At 36.7% G+C, this 24,419-nt stretch overlaps 1 protein-coding gene across 13 annotated transcripts in view; it reads left to right on the top strand.

Moving 5' to 3' along the window:
- Positions 1-24,419, top strand: part of CENPE (centromere protein E) — an 81,727-nt gene that overhangs the window by 33,976 nt on the left and 23,332 nt on the right. For 4 of the 13 annotated variants that reach the window (XM_086406870.1, XM_086406859.1, XM_086406858.1 and 1 more), the window contains 19 exons: positions 58-180; positions 267-432; positions 827-981; positions 1,473-1,787; positions 1,897-2,169; positions 2,312-2,470; positions 9,081-9,284; positions 11,239-11,397; positions 13,173-13,463; positions 13,588-13,746; positions 16,855-17,139; positions 17,292-17,450; positions 17,654-17,935; positions 18,365-18,652; positions 19,653-19,811; positions 19,992-20,273; positions 21,305-21,463; positions 22,535-22,825; positions 23,440-23,598. In XM_086406870.1, coding sequence (XP_086262996.1) covers positions 58-180; positions 267-432; positions 827-981; positions 1,473-1,787; positions 1,897-2,169; positions 2,312-2,470; positions 9,081-9,284; positions 11,239-11,397; positions 13,173-13,463; positions 13,588-13,746; positions 16,855-17,139; positions 17,292-17,450; positions 17,654-17,935; positions 18,365-18,652; positions 19,653-19,811; positions 19,992-20,273; positions 21,305-21,463; positions 22,535-22,825; positions 23,440-23,598 — 4,068 coding nt within the window. Of the gene's footprint in view, positions 1-57; positions 181-266; positions 433-826; positions 982-1,472; positions 1,788-1,896; positions 2,170-2,311; positions 2,471-9,080; positions 9,285-11,238; positions 11,398-13,172; positions 13,464-13,587; positions 13,747-16,854; positions 17,140-17,291; positions 17,451-17,653; positions 17,936-18,364; positions 18,653-19,652; positions 19,812-19,991; positions 20,274-21,304; positions 21,464-22,534; positions 22,826-23,439; positions 23,599-24,002; positions 24,294-24,419 lie in introns of all 13 variants that reach the window. The other 9 variants (XM_086406867.1, XM_086406865.1, XM_086406864.1 and 6 more) reach the window with 6 other exon arrangements.

Below are 24,419 nucleotides of genomic sequence, written 5' to 3'. Positions count from 1 at the left end.
GCTTTTCCAAATCTAACAAAATTAGATTTCACTAAATCCTTTTTGTCATGTGTAAAGGAAAACACTGAAGACCTAAAACAAATGAAACAGACTCTGCTTGATGTCGAAACTGTAGCTCTTGATGCTAAGAGAGAATCAGCCTTTCTTAGAAGTGAAAATCTAAAGCTGAAAGAGAAAATGGTGAGTGATTTTTATAATATTTACAATAACAGTTGAAATTCATTTCACAGTACATTTCTGTGAATTTACAGTGTTTCTCTCAATAGAAAGAACTTGCAAGTACGTGCAAGCAGATGGAAAATGATACTCAGTTATATCAAAGTCAGTTGGAGGCGAAAAAGAAAATGCAAGTTGATCTGGAGAAAGAATTACAATCTTCTTTTAATGAAATAACAAAACTCACCTCCCTTATAGATGGCAAAGTTCCAAAAGGTATTTTATCATTTCAGACTTACCTCTTTGCAAATCTGTCTTTATATAGAACAATACCTAAAAGATTTTGCAGCTGTATTCCAGTGATTAAAAATCCATTATTCTCTGGTGTTTTTAATTGCTTAATGTTAAATGTTACTGTCATTTGGTATCAGAATTTATAAACGTTAAATCATTTCTATCAGACATTAAATCAGAAGAGTTTAAAAATTATTTCTAAAATAAATTGAACCCAATCTTGGACAAGGTGATTAACTATTGGATTAACTATTTACCAATACTGACTCTTTCTTTAATAAATTTTATACAATCTGATTAAATAATCTAACTACATGCATAATTTAGATTGACCCAATAATTGCAAGCTGTTTTAAACTTACTAAAAATTTTCTAGATTTTCTGTCTAATATGGAATTGGAAAGAAAAATAACCCATCTGCAGAAAGAATTGAATAAAGCAGTCGAAGAAAATGAAACTTTGCATAATGAAGTTAATTTGCTGTCAGAGTTGAAATCTTTACCTTCAGAAGTAGAAATGCTAAGGAAAGAGGTAAACATATTTTTAAGAAAACAACTCATGAAGTAAAAACCTTGGCGAAGTACCTTAAATATTTTGCCGTAATTTATTATAAAGTGCCAGGCAAGAGACTATGAATGTTTGATTCAGTTTGTTAGCAATAGAAATACAAGTAAAATTCTAGGAAAAATCATGCAATGCCTGCCTCATCAGAAAGATAGAAAACATTTTAAAATGATAGGTAAGGATTTAAAGACACATCCTGATTGTGTTTCTACTGAGTATCCTTCTGTGTGCAATTCTTATTAGAACCAGAGATTAGAAAGCAAAGCTTTGCAAGTAAACAGGATAGTATGTGTTAAAGAGATATGACAAGAAAAATATTGCCATTCCTCAATCAAACCTTTGTTTAATTTCAGTGTCTTTGGTGGGGAGGGAGTAAGGCAAAGAAAGCTTTTTTCCTCAAAACTGGTCAACTATATCATATCTTGCTTTCATAGTTAAGTTTTCTTTCTTTTCCACAGATACGTGATAAATCTGAAGAGCTCTATATAGTAACATCAGAAAAAGACAAATTGTCTTCTGAAGTAGTTGATAAGGAAAGTAGAATTCAAGGTTTACTTGAAGAAATTGGGAGCACTAAAAATGATCTACCAACTCCCCAGTTGAGTTGTGAAAGCACTGATCAAGAATTCCAAGATGTTAAAAATCACTGTATTGAATTTGAGCAAAAGTATAAAATGGTCCTTGAAGAAAATGCCAAATTGAATCAAGAAATAGGAAATCTCTCTAAAGAAGCTGAAGAACTTGGGTTAAATTTGGAGGCTTTGAAGGCAGAGGTTAGTGCAGGACATCCTCTAGGGAAATGATCTTTGTTCTGGGGTTTTGCTTCCGTATATATGTCACAGAATGATCTGCTTTTCACATTTATTTTTTCTTATCTTACAGCTCTCTCACAAAACCCAAGAACTTCAACAAAAAACAACTGAGAATCAAGAAAGATCAAAGGAAGTGGAAGAGCTGAAGAAACAATTAGAAAGTAGGGATTCTAGGCTGCAAATGGTAGAAAAGGAAAAAACACTGATTACTGAGAAATTTCAACAAACATTAGTAGAAGTAAAAACCTTAACCCAAGAAAAAGATGATCAAAAACAACTCCAAGAGAGCCTACAAACTGAGAGGGACCAACTCAAAAGTGACATTCAGGATACTATAAATATGGTAAGGTTTTGGACTGAACTTTTGAAATCTTAGAGCCTCTTTCAGAAGCCATCATTTATTATTTACGATCAAGCAGTAACTGTAAAATTATTTTCATTGTTTCATATTCTAATGAAAATTATTTTCTATTTCTCTGACAAAGAATATAGACACCCAGGAACAGCTACGAAATGCGCTTGAGTCTTTGAAACAACACCAAGAAACCATTAACATGCTAAAAATGAAAATTTCTGAGGAAACTTCCAAGAATTTGCATATAGAAGAAAACTTAGAAGAAACTAGGAATGAATTTCAGGAAAAGGTAAGGAGTGTTTCTGGTCAAAGATATCATAAAACCTTGACACTTAAGTATATAACCTTAACCTCAAACACTAAAGTACATAATGGTAATCTCAATCGTTATTATTCACAGTAGTAATAACTCAGAATAATTTACATGCTTAAGCCTAATGTCTTTGAAATAACTTCAAATATAACTGCTTACCATCAGTTTGAAAAGGAAAAGACAAAAAATACTAATTCAGATTTTGAGGTGACCTTTTTTCTGAGACCTGATATGATTTGCACATCTTCAAAACTCACTGAACTCTAAGAGTGTGAGAAAGATTCTGTGCTTATTATGGCTAAAATATTTGTTTTATGTTGGATTTTGTATACTTTATGTTTGTTTTGAGTTTGCTATAGAATCAATCTGTATATCGTGTTTGTGTCTATTTCTAGGGTTTGGGCCTTAATTTTACTCTTAGGTGCTTAAATCTTACCTTAATTTATTCTGGATAGTAAGATTCATTTTGCCCTGAGACTGTAGAAGAAAAACCACTTTAAAAAAAATAATACCTAACTGATTATTCAATCAGTTACAAATTTAATTATATGCATTGGGATGCTAATGGTGATTTTTTTAAAGGGAGGCATATTAGTCTGCTAGGGCTGCCAAAACAAAATATCACAGACTGTTTGTAAACTATGTGTTTATCTTTGCAGAAATGTCTGTTCAAGTTTTTGCCCATTTTTAAGTTGGTTTTTTGTTGTTGTAAGAATTCTATTTTTTGGATATTAACCCTTTATCAGTTTTATGATTTGCAAGTATTTTCTCCCATTTCATAGGTTGTCTTTTCACTCTATTGATTGTGTCCTCTGATGCACAGAAGTTTTAAATTTTTATACAGTTTAAGTTAGCTTCTTTTTTCCCCTTCTGCCCTGACACACAATATTCCGGTGTTGGAAAAGGAGCTTTCTCTTCTCTCTCCTATGCTTAAGGCCTTTCACTTCTTCTATTATCTCATGTTCTCAGTTTGTCTGTAATTTGGATCAACCGTGGGCCAAAGGTTCTTGACCTTAATTTGAAGTTTATAACTTCTGCTTTCGTAAGGGGAAGGTTTTTTGAATAGTTTATTTAGAATAAGATATAACAATGTATATCTGCTTTAAAACTAATGCAATCATAGTGCCCCATGAGAAGGAGGCCTGGAGAAGGAAATGGCAATCCACTCCAATATTCTTGCCTGGAGAATTCCACAGACAGAGGAGTCCATGGCGTCACAAAGAGTTAGACACGACAGAATGACTAACATACACACACATGAGGAGACAATAAATGAGAAGTGAGGAAAGTTATACTCATTGGGACCACCTGGCTTCTGTAGTATTATGTTCATGCTAGAAGCTTCCATGGTGACAAAGGGTCTGATGGAATTTTCGGCACCATTCTGTTTATTAGAGGTCTTGAAGTCTGGGCGGGAAGGCTGAGATCACCTTGGTCCAGTGATAACCATATTCATGCTGGAATCACCCATGTAGATAAAAGAGAGGGTCCAGGAATCTCCTGGGACCCCTCTGTTCTGGGCACCACAGAGGTCTATTAGTAGGTCTGTCAGAAATCCTCTTGGAGTGCCCATTTTCAACCTACTTGATGTCTCTCTCTTTGGAAATGCAGTTTCTCTAGTGTGTCTCTACAGAAATTAAATTTTACTCATAACCACAGTAGCTGAAATATTTCCTAGTCTGAGTTCAGTTTTGAAATGTACCTTGGTTATCAGAATACTTTGTCTCTATCTTCTTTGTCTTTGTAGATATTTCTTTGTTTAGGAGTAAAGATTCAGATGGAGAAGGCAATGGCAGCCCACTCCAGTACTCTTGCCTCCAGTACGGAGGAGCCTGGTGGGCTGCAGTCCATGGGGTCGCTAAGAGTCAGACACGACTGAGCGACTTCACTCTCACTTTTCACTTTCCTGCACTGGAGAAGGAAATGGCAACCCACTCCAGTGTTCTTGCCTGGAGAATCCCAGGGACGGGGCAGCCTGGTGGGCTGACGTCTGTGGGGTCACACAGAGTCGGACACGACTGAAGTGACTTAGCAGTAGCAGCAAAAATTCAGGAGTGCGAATTATAGTATCTGACAAACTGCTCCCAAAGGCTATATGTTCCCCACCTTAAGTTCTCATACAGTTAGCTCCATGGTGTGCAACATTGTCAGAAGCTCATGAGTATTGCCAGCACTTAAGAGGGTAACTAAACAAAGGATGGTTTGTCCTTATCCACTCTAGAGAACAAAGAAACTACTAAAAATACTAATTTGAAGTTTACATAATAGTATGGGAAAATGCATATGATCTACATGAAAAAGAAAAGCTACAATGAATCCTATATATGTAAATTAATTATGATTGCTATGTTTTTAAAAAGTTAATGGAAAACACTGGGATGAAATATTCCAGAATTCTAATAGTGGTTGTGTTTGTGATATTGATGATATTTTTTCTCTTTATTTTTCAGATTTTTTTCTAACATTAATTATAGATCTTTATAAAAACCTTTAAAGACATATGTGACCAGTATGGAGTTGAATATTTATTAGACTAGTATAAAGGTATATCAGATCAGATCAGTCGCTCAGTTGTGTCCGACTCTTTGCGACCCCGTGAATAACAGCATGCCAGGCCTCCCTATCCATCACCAACTCCTGGAGTTCACTCAGACTCACGTCCATCGAGTCAGTGATGCCATCCAGCCATCTCATCCTCTGTCGTCCCCTTCTCCTTCTGCCCCCAATCCCTCCCAGCATCAGAGTATTTTCCAATGAGTCAACTCCAATTTCATGCCAACAATTGTGATGTTAGTCTTAGTCTCCTTTTACCAGGGACTTCACATTTTAAGTTACATTTGGTTAAGACTTATTATGGATAAATGAATTTATATAACATGCTTTTCTTAAGCAGTAATTGAAAATTATATATTGAGAAAAGATGAATTATACTGTTATAATGTGAGATATATTTCTACCAAAATTACTTTTCCCTCTACATGTATACTTACAATGGTGCATACTTACCATTGTAAGTAAGTATGCACTACTTCTGAAAATGAAAGTTGGGAATATTCTTATTGGGAATAGGGAATGATTTCCAGCTTTTAAGGAAAGAAATAAAATGATAGAGCCCAAAGTAGCTTACTTTTTCAGAAAATCGGGTTAACCCATCATACATAAAGATAATTGTTATATCTATAGCTGTTTCAGTTCAGTTCAGTTGCTCAGACATGTCCGACTCTTTGAGACCCCATGATGCATAATGCCAGGCCTCCCTGTCCATCACCAACCCCGGAGTTTACTCACTCATGTCTGTCAAGTTGGTGATGCCATCCAGCCATCTCATCCCCTGTCATCCCCTTCTCCTCCTGCACCCAATCCCTCCCAGCATCAGAGTCATTACCAGTGAGTCAGCTCTTCGCATGAGGTGGCCAAAGTATTGGAGTTTCAGCTTTAGCATCAGTCCTTCCAATGAACACCCAGGACTGTTCTCCTTAGAATGGACCCGTTGGATCTCCTTGCAGTCCAAGGGACTCTCAAGAGTCTTCTCCAACACCATAGTTCAAAAGCATCAATTCTTCAGCGCTCAGCTTTCTTCACAGTCCAACTCTCATATCCATTCATGACTACTGGAAAAACCATAGCCTTGACTAGATGGACCTTTGTTGGCAAAGTTATGTCTCTGCTTTTGAATATGCTATCTAGGTTGGTCATAACTTTCCTTCCAAGGAGCAAGCGTCTTTTAATTTCATGGCTGCAATCACCATCTGCAATGATTTTGGAGCCCAAAAAATAAAGTCTGACACTGTTTCCACTGTTTCCCCATCTATTTGCCATGAAGTGATGGGACCAGATGCCATGATCTTCGTTTTCTGAATGTTGAGCTTTAAGCCAACTTTTTCACTCTCCTCTTTCACTTTCATCAAGAGGCTTTTTAGTTCCTCTTCAGTTTCTGCCATAAGGGTGGTGTCATCTGCATATCTGAGATTACTGATATTTCTCCCTGCAATCTTGATTCCAGATTGTGCTTCTTCCAGCCCAGCGTTTCTCATGATGTACTCTGCATAGAAGTTAAATAAGCAGGGTGACAATATACAGCCTTGACGTACTCCTTTTCCTATTTGGAACCAGTCTGTTGTTCCATGTCCAGTTCTAACTGTTGCTTCCTGACCTGCATATAGGTTTCTCAAGAGGCAGGTCAGGTGGTCTGGTATTCCCATCTCTTTCAGAATTTTCCACAGTTTATTGTGATCCACACAGTCAAAGGCTTTGGCATAGTCAATAAGGCAGAAATAGATGTTTTTCTGGAACTCTCTTGCTTTTTCCATGATCCAGCGGACGTTGGCAATTTGATCTCTGGTTTCTCTGCCTTTTCTAAAACCAGCTTGAACATCTGGAAGTTCACAGTTCACGTATTGCTGAAGCCTGGCTTGGAGAATTTTGAGCATTACTTTACTAGCGTGTGAGATGAGTGCAATTGTGTAGTAGTTTGAGCATTCTTTGGCATCGCCTTTCTTTGGGATTGGAATGAAAACTGACCTTTTCCAGTCCTGTGGCCACTGCTGAGTTTTCCAAATTTGCTGGCATATGGAGTGCAGCACTTTCACAGCATCATCTTTCAGGATTTAAAATAGCTCAACTGGAATTCCATCACCTCTACTAGATTTGTTTGTAGTGATGCTTTCTAAGGCCCACTTGATTTCACATTCCAGGATGTCTGGCTCTAGGTGAGTGATCACACCATCATGATTATCTGGGTCGTGAAGATCTTTTTTGTACAGGTCTCCTGTGTATTCTTGCCACCTCTTCCTAATATCTTCTGCTTCTGTTAGGTCCATACCATTTCTGTCCTTTATTGAGCCCATCTTTGCATGAAATGTCCCCTTGGTATCTCTAATTTTCTTGAAGAGATCTCTAGTCTTTCCCATTCTGTTGTTTTCCTCTATTTCTTTGCATTGATCACTGACGAAGGCTTTCTTATCTCTCTTTGCTGTTCTTTGGAACTCTGCATTCAGATGCTTATATCTTTCCTTACCTCCTTAGCTTTTCGCTTCTCTTCTTTTCACAGCTATTTGTAAGGCCTCCCCAGACAGCCATTTTGCTTTTTTGCATTCCTTTTCCATGGGGATGGTCTTGATCCCTGTCTCCTGTACAGTGTCACAAACCTCCATCCATAGTTCATCAGGCACTCTATCTATCAGATCTAGTCCCTTAAATCTATTTCTCACTTCCACTGTATAATCATAAGGGATTTGATTTAGATCATACCTGAATGGTCTAGTGGTTTTCCCTAATTTCTTCAATTTAAGTCTGAATTTGGCAATAAGGAGTTCATGATCTGAGCCACAGTCAGCTCCTGGTCTTGTTTTTGCTGACTGTATAGAGCTTCTCCATCTTTGGCTGCAAAGAATATAATCAATCTGATTTCTGTGTTGACCATCTGGTGATGTCCGTGTATAGAGTCTTCTCTTGTGTTGTTGGAAGAGGGTGTTTGTTATGACCAGTGCATTTTCTTGGCAAAACTCTATTAGCCTTTGCCCTGCTTCATTCCGTATTCCAAGGCCAAATTTGCCTGTTACTCCAGTTGTTTCTTGACTTCCTACTTTTGCATTCCAGTCCCCTATAATGAAAAGGACATCTTTTTTGGGTATTAGTTCTAAAGGGTCTTATAGGTCTTCATAGAACCATTCATCTTCAGCTTCTTCAGCATTACTGGTCGGGACATAGACTTGGATTACTATGATATTGAATGGTTTGCCTTGGAAACGAACAGAGATCATTCTGTCGTTTTTGAGATTGTACCCAAGTACTGCATTTTGGACTCTTTTGTTGACCATGATGGCTACTCCATTTCTTCTGAGGGATTCCTGCCCGCAGTAGTAGATATAATGGTCATCTGAGTTAAATTCACCCATTCCAGTCCATTTTAGTTTGCTGATTCCTAGAATGTCGACGTTCACTCTTGCCATCTCCTGTTTGACCACTTCCAATTTGCCTTGATTCATGGACCTAAGATTCCAGGTTCCTATGCAATATTGCTCTTTACAGCATCAGACCTTGCTTCTATCACCAGTCACATCCACAGCTGGGTATTGTTTTTGCTTTGACTGCATCCCTTCATTCTTTCTGGAGTTATTTTTCCACTGATCTCCAGTAGCATTTTGGGCACCTACTGACCTGGGGAGTTCCTCTTTCAGTATCCTATCATTTTGCCTTTTCATACTGTTCATGAGGTTCTCAAGGCAAGAATACTGAAGTGGTTTGCCATTCCCTTCTTCAGTGGACCACATTCTGTCAGCTGTTTAGGTAGTTCTTATTAGTGATCAGGCACAAGAGCACACACTGGAGCCAGAGCATTGGGTTCAAAACCTGGTTATTCATCTCTGAGTGACCTTGGGCAAGTGACCTATCCTCTCTGGGATTATTTCCTCATCTGTCAAATGGAGATAATAATAGTACCTACCTCATAAAGTTATAGTGAAGATTAAGTATGTCAATATATGAAAATATTGCCTGATATATAAGTAATATGTGTTGGCTGTTTTTATTATTATTATTAAAAGTATTGTTAACTAAGAAACTCTTCACTGTATTTATATTTTAGATGGTTGGCATAGATAAAAGCCAAAATTTGGAAACCACAAAAACCCAAGCTGTGATCACAGATGCTGAGGATAATGAGCTAACTGAGCAACAGAGAAAGATATTTTCTTTGATACAGGAGAAAAATGAACTGCAACAAATGTTAGAGAGTATTACAGCAGAAAAGGAACAACTGAAGACTGACCTAAGAGAAAACATTGAAATGGTAGGATTAAGCACTGTACTTTGCAGTACGTTTTCGTCCTTGTGTATTTTAGACTTTTACAGTTTTATTGAGGTATATCTTACATGCCATGTGATAAATGTAACAGATGCAAGTATACAGTCTGATGACTTTTGACAAATATCTCTACTGTGGACTTTGAGTTTTCATCAGGACATGGAACATCACCCTAGAATGTTCCCTTGACCCCTTTTCTACTCAATCCCAATCTTAACCTCTGCCCCATGTAGTCACTATCTTGATGGTTTTTACCTTAATCACATTGTCTCTTGTAGAAATTCATACAAATAGAATCACACGGCATACACTCTTTTGTGTCTTCTTTCTGGGTGTGCGTGCCAAGTTGCTCCAGTCGTGTCCAGCTCTTTGCAACCTATGGGCCATAGCCTACCAGGCTCCTCTGTCTGTGGGATTCTCCAGGCGTGAATCCTGGAGTGAGTTCCCCTGCCCTCCTCCAGGGAATCTTCCCGACCCAGGGATTGAACCCTTGTTTCTTATGTCTCCTGCATTAGCAGGCAGGTTCTTTATCACTAACGCCACCTGGGAACCCCGTGTCTTCTTTCTAGTCTCCTGCTTATTGCTGGGTAGCATTCCATTGTTGGAAAGGCTACAATTTGTTTAGACTTTCTCCTGCTGGTGGAAATTTAGATTCTCTTCACTATTTGGCTATTTTGAATAACGATGCTGTAAACATTCATAAACAAATATTTTTATGGAGATTTTTTTTTTATGTCTCTAGGGTAAATATCTAAATGGAATAGCTGGATCATAGGGAGATATATATTTAACTTGCTGAAAATTTACTAGATTGACTTCCAAAGTAGTTGTGCCATTTTATATTTCTGTCAGCAAATTAAAAGAATTCTGGTGACCCCACATCCTCACCAACACTTCACAGTATTGTTGTGTTTAATGGTAACCATTCTGTTGGGCGTGTGCCTCATAGTTTTCATGGCCTTTCCCTAATGACTATAAAGATATTGGGCATCTTTTCATGCTTACTAGCATGAGATTGCTTATTGGCCATTGTTTATCTTTTTATAAATTATTTGCTGTGTCTGTGATATGTAATACTTTTCAGTCTACAGATCTTTTCCATATTTTCTTAAATTTGTTCCTAAATGTTTCTCTTTTATATATGCTGTTGCAGTTTTTTTACTTCATTTTTAATTGTTTATTGTTAATGTTTGCCAATATTTGCAAACCTACTTTAGTATTTTTTTCTAAATTTAGAGACAATATAATGTACCTAGAATGAAATTAATACTTTGAGAAGTTTGCTATAGATCAGAGTAGCACCTGACCTTCTGTGTGGTTTTCTGTGTTTCTTGGGATTGTCTTTTGGTTAGAATTATTGACTGTAAGTAACAATACAGACAAAAGTCATATTCATTTATCAGTCTCTGGCTTGAGATGCTTTTGTGACTTAAGAATGTTAAGTATTCTTAAGAATACTTAAGAATGTTACTGTTTAAGCTTAATAACTTGAATTAGTCCACCTCATGCTACTAAGCAGTGCTGCCATTTTGAGCTTGCTATTAAGCAATGTGTACAATCAAAGCCATTCCAGCATATGAAAAGACCATAACCATATATAGGTATATAGATAAGTGTCTCATATTATCTGTTGTCAACAAAAGCTTAAAAGTGTCTTTTGGCTTAGTGGTAGAAAATGAGCAAATCTCTCATGATAAAATACTAAACCCAGTTCTAATTCTCATGATAGGATTGTAAGGTGAGCAATGAAGAAACAGTACTTAAAAAATCAGATTCTTGGCATTTATATGATTAAAGACTCACTTTTTATATTAATCTTTTCCAATATACTTTGTCATGATCTCTTCATTTTTTGGCTAAAGTAAATTCTGCTTTTTACCTGATTTCTTAAATGTAAGTTAGTACTATTTTGATCTCAACTTTTTAAAAAAAATTCTAGACCATTGAAAACCAGGAAGAATTAAGATTTCTTGGAAACGAACTTAAAAAACAACAGGATATTGTTGCACAAGAAAAGAACCATACCATTAAGAAAGAAGAAGAGCTTTCTAGGACCTGTGAAAAACTATCAGAAGTTCAAGAAAAGCTAAAGGAAAAGGTGACTTTTTAAAGTTATCTTCCTGGTCATTTTTCCTGACTAAAATTTGTACTTTCCAGCAAACCTAAATTGAAATAACCTCTCAGATGAACAGATCTTAATGGACAATATTTTGGACAGTTTCAACTCCTACTGAGATGTTAACCAACATCCTTTGTGACGATTATATTATTCCGGAGTCTTTAGATGGGGGAAGGCCTTCATTTTTCTAAACAAGTCATTTGATATATTCATTCATCAAGTGCTTATTGAGCACTGCTGTAGCCAGGCACTCTTCTGGGCTCTTGAGATACATTGGTCAACAAAACAAAGATTCTGCCCTTGTAGGGATGCATTAGTCATGCTCTGAAATGTGAGATTCATCTCTACAGTCAGCCCTCTGTATCTGCAGGTTCTGCATCCATGGATTCAACTAGCCACAGGTCAGAAATATTCAGAGGAAAAATACAGAAAGTTCCAAAAACTGAAACCCAGAATTGCCACACTTGGGCAACTATTTACATAGCATTTATATTGTATTCAGTACCATATGTAATCTAGAGATGAGTTAAAGTATATGAGAGGATGTGTTTAGGTTATATACAAATAGTTATCATTTTATAAAAGGGACTTGAGCGTTCATGGATTTTGATAACTGCAGAGGTCCTGGAACTACTCTTCCGTGGGTAACAAGGGATGACTGTATTATCACTTAGATATTGTCAATAAGATGCTATTGTAAAATTTGTAGAAAAGTCTAAGACTCTCGTAATGATTATATTCCCCGAGTAATTCTAAAATGCACCCACTGAGATCTTTCTGTATATTCTAGAAGCAGTATCACATTCATTATAGATAATGTATAGTGATTTCCATTGTGCTTCTGTATATTTTTTCCTAATATGGATTCTCTTAATTCTCATCCCTTTTACTATAACCTAATTGAATATGTTAAAACCTAATTTCTATTTCATATTCCTCCTAAAGGAGGGAAATCATTGAGCTTATGTAAAAGTTAATGCTTCTTTGTTTGTTTGGGCCACTTCATATGGCCCTCACTAGAAATGGAAGTAAATTATTCAAGTTCTTAAGAGACGTGGCATTACAGTTATTTGGCACAGTGATGTCTGCATATTTAATTAATCTCTTTTGTTTTTTAGTTTTTCTCATTTTCACATTCTTCCTTGATTAACCTAGTGGCACTATATTAGTTTCCTAGGGCTTTTGTATCAAATTACCATAAACTTGATGGCTTAAAACAACAAGAATTTATTCTTTCACAGTTCTGCATCTTAGAAGTTCACAATCACAGTGTTGGCGGGACCAGGCTCCCTCCGAAGGCTCTAGGGAAGAATCCTTTAATCCCTTTTCCTGTCCTTGACTCCCAGCTCATGCTGGTGTTTCTTGGCTTATAGCTACATCTCTCCAGTCTCTGCCTCCATCTTCTCTGTGTGTCCTCTTGTCTCTTATAAGGACAAAATTTAGGATTTAGGGCCGACCTTAATCTAGGAGGATTCCTTCTCAGTCCTTAACTGATCACATCCACAGAAACCCTGTTTTCAAAGAAGATCAGGTACTCGGGGTCTGGGTAGACTTGAATTTGGTGTGGGATGCTATTTGACCCACTAGACATTGTACCTAGAAGGCTATTTTACTTTTAATGCCCCTTGTCTGCTTATTTTGGAGTAGTCGGCAAGGCTGTGATCATGATTATTTCAGTTTGCAAAGTAGATTTTACATAAGAATTTTAAGAGAGTATAGACAAAATAGTAATTATAAAAACTGTATTTCTTAAGAGCCAACAACTGCAAGAAAAACAGCAGCAACTGCTTAGTGCACAAGAAGAGATGAGTGAGATGCAGAAAAAGATGAATGAAATGGAAAACTTAAAGAATAAACTAAAGAACCAAGAATTAACATTGGAATGTATAAAAATTGAGAAGATAGAGTTAGCTCAGAAACTTCATGAAAATTGTGAGGAAATGAAATTCATAACCAAAGAAAGAAATGATCTAAAGAAATTACAGGAATCATCTGAAGTAGAGAGAAATAAGCTTAAAGAACACATAAGAGAGATTGAAGCTACAGTAAGTCACGGCCTTTTCTTTCATCTATTAAATGTTTCTTTAAAGACTGAGTCGATTGGAAAGGGGGAGGCAGTGGTGGATGATGTTCTTACAATTATTCTTTAAATTTCACTTGCTAATAAAGGGTCTAGAAACAAAAGAAGAACTACAGATGGCCCACCTGCATCTACAGGAACACCAAGAGACTATTGAAGAACTCAGAAGAACCATTTCTGAGAAGACAGCTCAGATAGTAAATATTCAGAAGAACTTAGAAAAATCCGGAACTGAACTGCAAGAAAAGGTTTGTCCTTCCTTCTTTCCATCCTTTCTTTTTCTTTCCCTTTTCTTTCTCCTTTGAAGGAAAGATAGGTAGTGAATGGGTTATAATTAATTCATTTATTGAGTAATATTTGTTGAGTTTTTAATGTATCGGGTACAGTCCTGGATTATAGAAATAAAGTGGGAACAAGGTGGACAGATCCTCTGCAGTCATAGAACTTATTTTGTAGTGGAAAGAGATTATCAACAAATAAGCAATCAAATGAATAGGATAATTTACGATAATAACAAATGCTATGGAGAGAATGAAACATACACTAGACCAACCTATGTTAAAAGCTTGTTGTGTGCTCAGTATTGAGACTGTGGATATGAATAAGACATTGCTCTTTTTCCCCAATATGAGCATATAAAAAACATTCTCAATTCCAATTTGATAAATGCAGAAATATGACAGTAACATTAGTGATCATGGAAAGAGGAAATCAATCTTTACACATAAAAAATTTGTTAAGTAGCATTAAAATTAATCTGAGAATGGGGCCATTCATTTATTGGGATATAATCTGCTCAGCTCTGAATTTTCTCCGGTTGTATTTGAGAACTAATATAGAAATGAATCAGTGAAATGGAACTAGTAGAGCAATGAATCAGAACTAGTATAGAAATGAATCCAGAATCACTGCAGATGGTGACTGCAGCCATGAAATTAAAAGACGCTTACTGCTTGGAAGAAAAGCTATGACCAACCTAGACAGCATAATAAAAAGCTGAGACATTACATTGCCAACAAAGGTCCATCTAGTCAAAGCTATGGTTTTTCCAGTAGCCATTTATGGATATGAGAGTTGAACTATAAAGAAAGCTGAGCACTGAAGAATTGATGCTTTTAAACTGTGGTGTTGGAGAAGACTCTTAAGAGTCCCTTGGACTGCAAGGAGATCTAACCAGTCCATCCTAAAGGAAATCAGTCCTGAATATTCTTTGGGAGGACTGATGCTGAAGCTGAAACTCCAATACTTTGGCCACCTGATGCAAAGAAGTGACTCATTTGAAAAGACCCTGATGCTGGGAAAGATTGAAGGCAGGAAGAGAAGGGAACGACAGAGGATGAGATGGTTGGATGGCATCACCAACTCATGGACATGAGTTTGGGCAAGCTCCAGGAGTTGGTGATGGACAGGGAGGCCTGGCATGCTACAGTCCATGGGGTTGCAAAGAGTTGGACGTGACTGAGCAACTGAATTGAACTGATAGAAATTAAGCATGCAGCTGATTGGATTAATAATTTATTGGTAAAGTGTACTTTGGGTATAAACTGGAGAAGAAAGAAAATTATGACAGAATATGACTAGCAGTCATGAATAGTTTGAGTAGGAATCAAGGGAAAGTGAGTAAATAGGAGATTGTGGTCCGCAGTAGGCCATGAAGGTTTAAAATCACTTCCGTTGCTATGGAGAATATCCTCATCTTTTCCCTTTAAAAATTATGACAACAATGTCTAGATAGTACCCTTAGTATTATATGAATATCGCAAGATCCCAGTGCTTCATGAGGAACGGGAGCTACTTCCTAATGTGAAAGAAATCACTGCTACTCAGGAAGCAATAGATGAACCAGAGCTGTTGAAAGAACAATCCAAACCAAAGATTCAACAACACTAGCAAGAATAGAAATGGAAAGTCTCAGGATGGCTGCAAAACTTCAAGAAAGTCACAAGGAAATAAAATCTCTCACTAAGGAAACAGAGAATATTAAAATGACAATAGAAGCACTTTAGATTGAATGTGACCAACTGAAGAGATGAGAGAAACTCTGGCTAAAGTATGTCTCATCCTTTCCTCCCATTTAATAAGTGTTTTATATTTTATAAGTGAGAAAGAGAGCATTCATAGTTATAATATTCCTACCAGTTTTCTTTAAGTGTCTCTTAATTACGAAGTGATTGGAAATAGAACAACTAAAAACTGCTCATAAATACTAAGAAACTATGGATAATGAAGGAAAATGTTTCAGGGAAGAGACTTGTTTTCTTAAGTATTGAAAATGATTTAGAAAAAGCAGTGTTAAATTACAGGAAAGGATGAAGTCAAAAACACTGTTTTCTTTCTGTGTTTAAACTTATTTCTCCAGCATCCCATAGGCATTACCATTTCCCTCACCAATCCAGTCAGAAATCTGAGAATCAACCCTACTACTATCCCTTCCTCCCCACTCCCTCTATAATCCAAGAATCAAAACCTTGTCGATTTTAAGGCATGTGCCTATGTGTGAAATCCTCCCACTCTTCTCCATATTCTGTCATAATTTTCTTCTCCAGTTTACATCCAAAGTACACTTTACCAATACTCTAATCCAAGCCAGGATTATTTCTCTCTGGCTTTCCTGCAATAGCCTCCTAACTGGTCTCTCCATTCATTTCATACTTCTGTAATTCATTCCCCATTCTGTGCCAAGGTGGTGTTTCTCCTTAAAACTTTTTAATAGCTTATTATTGCTCTTGAAATACAGACTAGTGTCTGTATTTCACATGATCCTGGATCCCAGACCTTGCTGGTTTCTACCCCTGTTTCATCTACTCTTCCTCCTGTTCATTGTGCTCAGGCAACTCTATAGTCTATTGCTCTTCCACGTCGCACAGCTTTCAGATGGTCTGGTCTTCCTTCCTGTAGTATTTCCATACTCCTCTTTGCCTAACAACTGCTCTCAGCCTTTAGATCTCAACTGAAGCTTTCCATCCCCCAGGAAGCCCTTCCTAATCACTCAGAATAGATTAGGTTTGCCACTGGTACCCTGAAATAACCCACCACCTCTGTTTGGTTAAGATTTGATATAATATGTATTTTTCCTTCTAAAATGTGTAAGTCTCAAAAAGGCCGATCATGTAAAGTCTCATTTACCATTTCATCTCCAACTTCTAATATTATAGGATACTGACAACACAGTGAATATTCAATAAATGTGTTAAATATCTGAATAATGGAAGAGTGGGTGAGAGGAAATACTGTTCTGGAAATGAGCCGTTAAATCCCTGATTTAATTGTTTTAGAAAGCATCCTTGTTTCTTTTCCCCAAAAATGAAGTAAAGTATCTCTGGGTATCAACTGTATCATTTTATGATTCTCTTTAGATCCAAACATCTCAAGACAAACAAGAACAGTCCTTCGATATGAAAGAAAAGGACAGTGAGACTAAGAAATTAATGAATGAGATGGAGCAATTGAAAGAGCCATTCAAAGACGCAGCACTACTAAAGCTAGAAATGGAAAAGCTCGAATTGTCTGAAAGACTTCAAGAAAGTCATGATGAAGTGAAAGCTGTAGCTAAGGAGAGAGCTGACCTTCAGAGGCTACAGGAATTTCTTCAATCTGAAAAGAGCCAACTCCAAGAAAACTTAAGAGAAATGACAGCTAAAGTATGTGTCATTCATTTTCATGTGTGTGTGTGTGTTAATATTCTGTAAGCAAATATGTTGGTAAAAACTAAACCTTTGGGGAAAAGGAATTCGTCACCATGTAATGATTATAATGTTTTCAAATTTTCTTGCAATTTCCTTTAATAATAAAGCAACTAGAAACTGAAGAGAAACTTAAAGTTGCTCACTGTCACCTAAAAGAACAAGAGGAAATTATCGGTAAACTGAGAGTGGATCTATCAAAGAGAGAAACTGAAATATCACATATTCAACAGGAATTAGAAACCACAAATGATAAATTACAGAAAAAGGTAAAATGGGAGTAAAGGAACAGGGGAAGCAAATTTAAGGGAGGTAGCTAACTAGATTACAAAGACTACTGTTTACTTACTAAATTGTTTTAGAAAGCATCCTAAATTTTTTTCCTTAAAAAAAATATATATACATATACATATATAAGCACATTTTTATGTGTGTTTGTGTGCAAGTATATTTTTGGCTTTTTCTTTTTTAGACTCAAGAGCTTTATGAGAAACAGTTTATTACTGTCAAAGAAATCAGTGAGACTCAGGAAAAAATGAGTGAACTGGAACAGTTAAAGGAACACCTCAAAGCCAAAGACTCATCACTACAAAGAAAAGAAAGTGAGAGGCTCAAGTTGACTGAAAAACTTCAAGGAAGTCAAGAAGAATTAAAAACCATAATTAAGGAAGAAGATGAACTGGAAAGGGTACAGGAGGCCCTTCAAAAGGAAACAGACCAACTCAAAGAAAACACTAAAGAAATTGTAGCTGATGTAGGTTTCCCTCTTTTGATGTTTTTTGGTTATAAAAGTAGTGTTAAGGTGATAATGATGATGTTCACTATTAAGTTAGATTAATTTTCCTCGAATCATAAAGGAACAGAAAATCAAAGCAGAACTAAAAGCTACTTATATCCTTCTGAAGGAGTACCAGGAAACCATTAATGCATGGAATAGTTCAGAGAAGACAGATCAGGGAACAAATATCCAGAGAGGTTTAGAGAATTCAGATACTGACAGGCAAATGTAGGTCTCATATTGTTTAGAAAATGACATCCTATTATTGTGTTCTTCATATCCCTTAAGGAAGAAAATAATACATACGTTAAACTAAAATATGAAGATGATTGGCATAATTTTAGAAACAGTTGTTTTTCCTAATATTTTCTGCCTATGTCCTAACTTGCTTTATAATTTTCACAGATTCAAGAACTTCAGGAAGAAGAACATCAACTTCTTGAGATGAAAGATGTCAGTGAGACTTGGGAAAAAATATGTGAAATGGAAAACTTGAAGAAGCAACTTGAGGCCCAAAAGTCAACTCTAGAAAATACAGAATGGGAGAACATCAAGTTAACTCAGAGACTCAATGAAAATATTGCAGAAATAAGATCTGTTACAAAAGAAAGAGATGACCTTAGGAATATGGAGGAGACTCTCAAAGTAGAGATAGACCAGCTCAAGGAAAACCTAAGGGAAACAATGAGTAGAGTGAGTTACCATCTTTCACCCAACTTGTAAATATGAAATCGTGTCCTAAAAGAACTGTGATTGATAGAGTTGGTGGAGATGTAAAAATGGTCCAACCGTTGGGGAAAACTGGAGGGATGGATATGTGGTGGTGGTGGTTGTTCAGTCTGACTCCTTGCGACCCCATGGACTGCAACATGCCAGGCTTCCCTGTCTTTCACCGTCTCCCGGAGCTTGTTCAAACTCATGTCCATTGAGTTGATAATGCCATCTTACCATCTCATCCTCTATCATTCCCTTCTCCTGCCTTCTATCTTGCCCAGCATCGGGGTCTTTTCCAGTGAGTTGGCTCTTCAAATCACATGGCCAAAGTATTGGAGCTTCAGCTTCAGCATCAGTCCTTTCAGTGAATATTCAGGGTTGATTTCCTTTAGGATTGACTAGTCTTGATCTCCTTGCTGTCTGAGGGACTCTCAAGAGTTTTCTCCAACACCACAGTTCAAAAGCATCAATTCTTCTGCATTCAGCCTTCTTTATGGTCCAATTCTCATATCCATACATGACTACTGGAAAAAACATAGCTTTGACTATACAGACTGTTGTTTGCAGTAACCCCCAAAATCCAGTTATTGCTGTTTATCTGCACACATTAGCATACTTGTGCAAAGATGTTTATAGACAGATATTCATTGCAGCAAGTTGCAATAACAAAATTAAGCAACCCCCCTCACCAATAGGAAAATCCTCACTGTCCATTAGACTGGTTGAACAAAAATATAGCACATTCAGACCATGGAATACCAGCACATAGGTAAAAAATGAGATAGAGCTGATTAAAAAGTTTCCGATGGGAAAAAGGAGTATTTAGAATATACTGACATCCAGAAGTTACTTTCAGAGGATGAGAACTGAGAGGCCCAAGGAGGAAGGGGAAATTTTTACTTCTTACCCTATGCCTTTCCTACATATTGTTGAATTGTATTATTCTGAATGTATTATTTTTCTTTCTCTAATAATAAAGGACCTGGAAAGACAAGAGGAACTAAGAATTGCCCAGATGAATCTGAAAGAGCACAAAGAAACTATCGATAAACTCAGAGGAATTGTTTCAGGGAAAACAGATGAAATATCAAATATCCAAATGAATTTAGAAAACACAAATACGGCCTTAAAAGCACAGGTATTTCTTATAATATCTAAGTAACTGAGAGTTTGAATCAGGTCTTTTGTGTTATAAAACAGGGTATGAGTTGTCAAATATTGAAGATAAGTAGAGATTTTCCTATTTAATTTAGAAACTATTTTTTAACTTTCTCTCTGTATCTGTCTATATCCTAACTTACTGTTTGATTATCTCAAGGTCCAAGAACTTCAGGAGAAAGAACATCAACTTCTTAAGGTGAAAAATGATCTCAGGGAAAATATGTATCAAACAGAGCAATTGAAGAAGCAATTAGAGACTCAGAATTCAATCCTGGAAAGCATAGAAACAGAGAAGTTAAGGCTGACTCAGAAACTCCATGAAAATGTTGAAGAAATAAAATCTGTTACTGAGGAAAGAGATGACCTAAGAAGAATGGAGGGAACCCTCAAAATGGAGCGAGATCAACTCAGGGAAAGCCTCAGAGAAACAAAAGCTAAAGTAAGTTACACTCATTCCTCTTGCCAGCAATTTAATATGATGTTTTCCTTATATCAGTGAACCCTTCTTTGAAATGAGTGGTACTTTTGGTGAGAGTTAACAGGATACCACCTTTTAGGCAGGTAATTTGGTATTATTTTTGAAAATTTTAAATTCTGTAACCAGCATTTTCTTTATGGGCTTTACCCTACATGTACATTTGCTCAATTGTTAAGATAAAGAAAAAGCAAATATGTGTGCGTGTGTGTGTATTCATAACACAAACATATAAGCATACATACCATAAAGTTGTTCGTTACAGCAATTTGTGATTTTAAAAAAGATAGGAAATAACCTAAATGTGCATCACAAGGAAACCGAATAAATATATGCAATATGTCCCAGGGGTGGAGAAGGAAATGGCAACCCACTCCAGTATTCTTGCTTGAAAAATCCCATGGACAGAGGAGCCTGGTGGGCTACAGTCCATGGGTACAGAGAGTGGGCCACGACTGAGCACATGTCCAGGTAGCACAGTGGGAAAAGAATCCACTGCCAATGCAGGAGATGCTGGAGATACAGGTTCAATGCCTGAGTTGGGAAGATCCCCTGGAGGAGGAAATGGCAACCCAGTCCAGTATTCTTGCCTGGGAAATCCCATAGACAGAAGACCTGCTGGGCTACAGTCCATGGGATCGCAAAGAGTTGGACACGGCTGAGCGACTGAGTGTGCGCATACAGTATATATGCAACCCCTAAAAAACGAAATAGATTTGAATGTTCTAATATGAAAGCCCAAAGTAAACCTTAGGGGGAAAAGCAGGTTGTAGAAGAGCACATGTATAGCATGCTCGCCTCTGAAAAATGTGAGTACACTGTGGGGAGGTGAGGCCAGGGGAAGGGAAAACCTACAGTTTTCTAACAACCTCAAAGATGTGGAGGAAGAAATAAGAAATTTATCATTTTTACTAAGAAAATATCGCTTTCATTAAAAAGAAAGTAGTTAACACTAAGCTATGTTGTTTTTTGTGTTTTTTTTTTTTCCTATTAAGGATCTGGAAAAACAAGAAGAACTAAGAATAGCTCACTTGCATCTGAAGGAGGACCAGGAAATTATTGATAAACTCAGAGGGATTGTCTCTGAGAGGGCAGAAGAAATATCAAATATGCAAATGGATTTAGAAAATTCAGATGCTAAATTACAAGAAAAGGTATTGAGGGGGTCATGGGGCTTATATGTTCGAATACCCGATATATTCCTAGAATAAAAAGTAATACCTAAAATCCTTGAGGGATATAAAACACTTCAGCCACATTAGAAAGCAGCTTGGTAGTTTCTACTAACCCTGACCCATATACCTGCTTGTGGCCCAGAATTTTCTCTCCTTGGGTATGTACCTAAGGAAAAAGATGCATTCTTCCACATAAAGACATACAGGAGTGCTCACAGTAGCTGCAATCATAATTGTGAAGAACTGAAAGCAACCCATATGCCTATCAACAGGAGAATCGATATTTACATTGTGATGCGTAAGTTTAAAAGTAGGCAAACGAGCTTATGTTTGCCACAGGGTAAGAGTGAGGGGAAAGGATAGTTAGGGAGTTTGGGATGGACTTGTGCACACTGCTATATTTTATTTTATTTTATTTTTATTTATTTTAATTGGAGGTTAATTACTTTACAATATTGTATTGGTTTTGCCATACATCAACATGAATCTGCCACAGGTATACACTGCTGTATTTTAAATGGATAACCAACAAGTTCTTATTGTATAGCACAGGGAACTCTGCTCAGTGTTATGTGGCAGCCTGGACGGGAGGGGAGTTTCGGGGAGCATGGATACATGTTTATGTGTGGCTGAGTCCCTTTGCTGTCTACCTGAAACTGTCAGAACATTGTTAATCAGTTTTACTCCAATATAAAATATTTAAAAGACAACAAATAAAATTTTTTAAAAAGCAGACAAACTGATCTGGGATGAAAAAGGTCAAAATAGTGATTTGTTCTAGGAAGAGCACACAGGTAAAGTAAGTGTTCTATATTTTGATCTGAGTTTTAGTTATATAGCTGTCTGCATATGTTGAGTATAGCTGAGCTGTATACATGTAAGATTATATGTAGTCATGTATATTATATCACAAAAGACACTAAATCCTGTATGAAATTATACAGCACATTAATGAGTAAAATGGGATAACTATTGTCTTAATCAGTTTAGAAACTATTCTTAATCCTTCCCTAAAAAATTTCCAATTAATCCTAACATGATTATCTTAAGGTCCAAGAACTGAAAGCAAATGAACAGAGACTTTTTAAGTTAAAAGAAGAAATTAGTGAGACCAAGAAAAAAATGTGTGACATTGAGCAACTGAAGAACGAATTTAAGTGCCAGAGTTTAACTATGAATAAAATAGAAATGGAGAACTTAAACTTGGCTCAGAAGCTTCATGAAAACCTTGAAGAAATGAAATCTGTAATGAAAGAAAGAGATAACCTAAGGGGACTGGAAGAGACCCTCAAACTGGAGAGAGACCTACTCAAGGCCGACCTGCAAGGAAGCACAGCTAGAGTGAGTTGTCCTCCTCCTTCCTGCCAAATACCTGTTTTTATTCTAAGAAGTTTGAAAATAATTGATGCTATTCATGAAAATTTAAATGTTATAACCTTTCAGGGAGACAGTTTGACAATAGTATTTTAAAAATCTATCAACAGAGACATTTGCTACAGCAGTTTCACTTGTAGGAATTTATCCTACCAGTATATCCACATATACGGGCAGAAATACAACCGCATTCACTGCAGCACCATATGTGATGAACAAAATCAGAAACAATCCAAGTGTCTGTCAGTAAGGCACTGGATAAGTGGGGTTCGTCTGTATAGTGGAAAACTAAGCATAAGAATAGGACACTCTTTACATGATACTGACTTAGAAAAATATCCAGATGGTACGAAATGTGGAAAATAAGTGGCCGAGTTGAGCATGTTACAGGACTGGGATGGGTGGGGCTAGGGTCAGGGCCTTAGACTGTATGTCCTTCTGAACTATTCTAATTTGGCAGTGGCATGTTGGTTATTTCTAACTATGAATATGTATTTTTTAAGATTTGGTTTAGCTAGTTCATTGTTAAGAAAAGGTAATCTGCCTTAGGTCATATTTCTCAATTTCTTCTGATAACAAAGGAACTGGAAACACAAGAACAACTAAAAATTGCTCATATCCGTTTGAAAGAACACCAAGAAACTATTGATAAATTGAGAGAGAGAGTTTCAGAAAAGACGTTTCAGGTTTCAAATATTCAAAAGGACTTAAATAAATCAAAAGATGAATTTCAGAAAAAGGTATGTGTTGTTTTGTTCTTTGAGGGAACATGTGCATGCTAAGTCACTTCAGTCGTGTCCAGCTTTTTGCGACCCCATGGACTGTAGCCTGTCCACGGGATTCCCAGGCAAGAATACTGGAGTGGGTTGCCATTCCCTTCTCCAGGGGGTCTTCCTGATACAGGGATTGGACCCTGTGTCTCTATGTCTCCAGCCTTGGCAGGCGCATTCCTTACCACTAGCACCACCTGGGAAGCCCCTAACTCTGGGGGAATAACTGTCCAAAATTATTTATGAAATGAGAAAGGACATAGGTACAGATATGTCTGTATAAATATATACGTATGTATACCATAAATAGACACTCTTTTACTTTCTTTAAGGAATTCTGTTTGTATTCTAACTTGTTTTATAATTATGTCAAGATACAAGAACTTCAAAGAAAAGAGCTTCAACTTCTTAAAATGAAAGAAGATGTCAGTAAAACTCATAAAAAAGTGAATGAAATGAAACAATTGAAGAAGCAGTTTGAGGCCCAAAGTTTATCTATGCAAAGTGTGGAAATGGATAATTTGCATTTGACTAAGAAACTTTATGAAAGCCTTGAAGAAATAAGAATTGTAGCTAAAGAAAGAGATGAGCTGAGACAGATAAAAGAGTCTCTCAAAATGGAAAGGGACCAATGCAGAGAAAAATTAAGAGACCTGATAGCTAGAGTGAGTTCAGAATCATTCCCTATCTAGTAACTATGAGAATCAAGCTTTTTTTGGAAAGCATGACAATATTTTGTTGTGTATTTATGTCTACAAACAGTAAAGGATAATGAAGGAAACTTAACTATA

This window comes from Bos grunniens, chromosome 6 (assembly GCF_055505025.1).
Source record: "Bos grunniens cultivar Pamir isolate PY7600 chromosome 6, Bosgru_T2T1.0, whole genome shotgun sequence".
Lineage (NCBI taxonomy): Eukaryota > Metazoa > Chordata > Mammalia > Artiodactyla > Bovidae > Bos > Bos grunniens.
The sequence above is the reverse complement of the archived record's forward strand: the minus strand, read 5'-3'. Positions and strand labels throughout refer to the sequence as shown.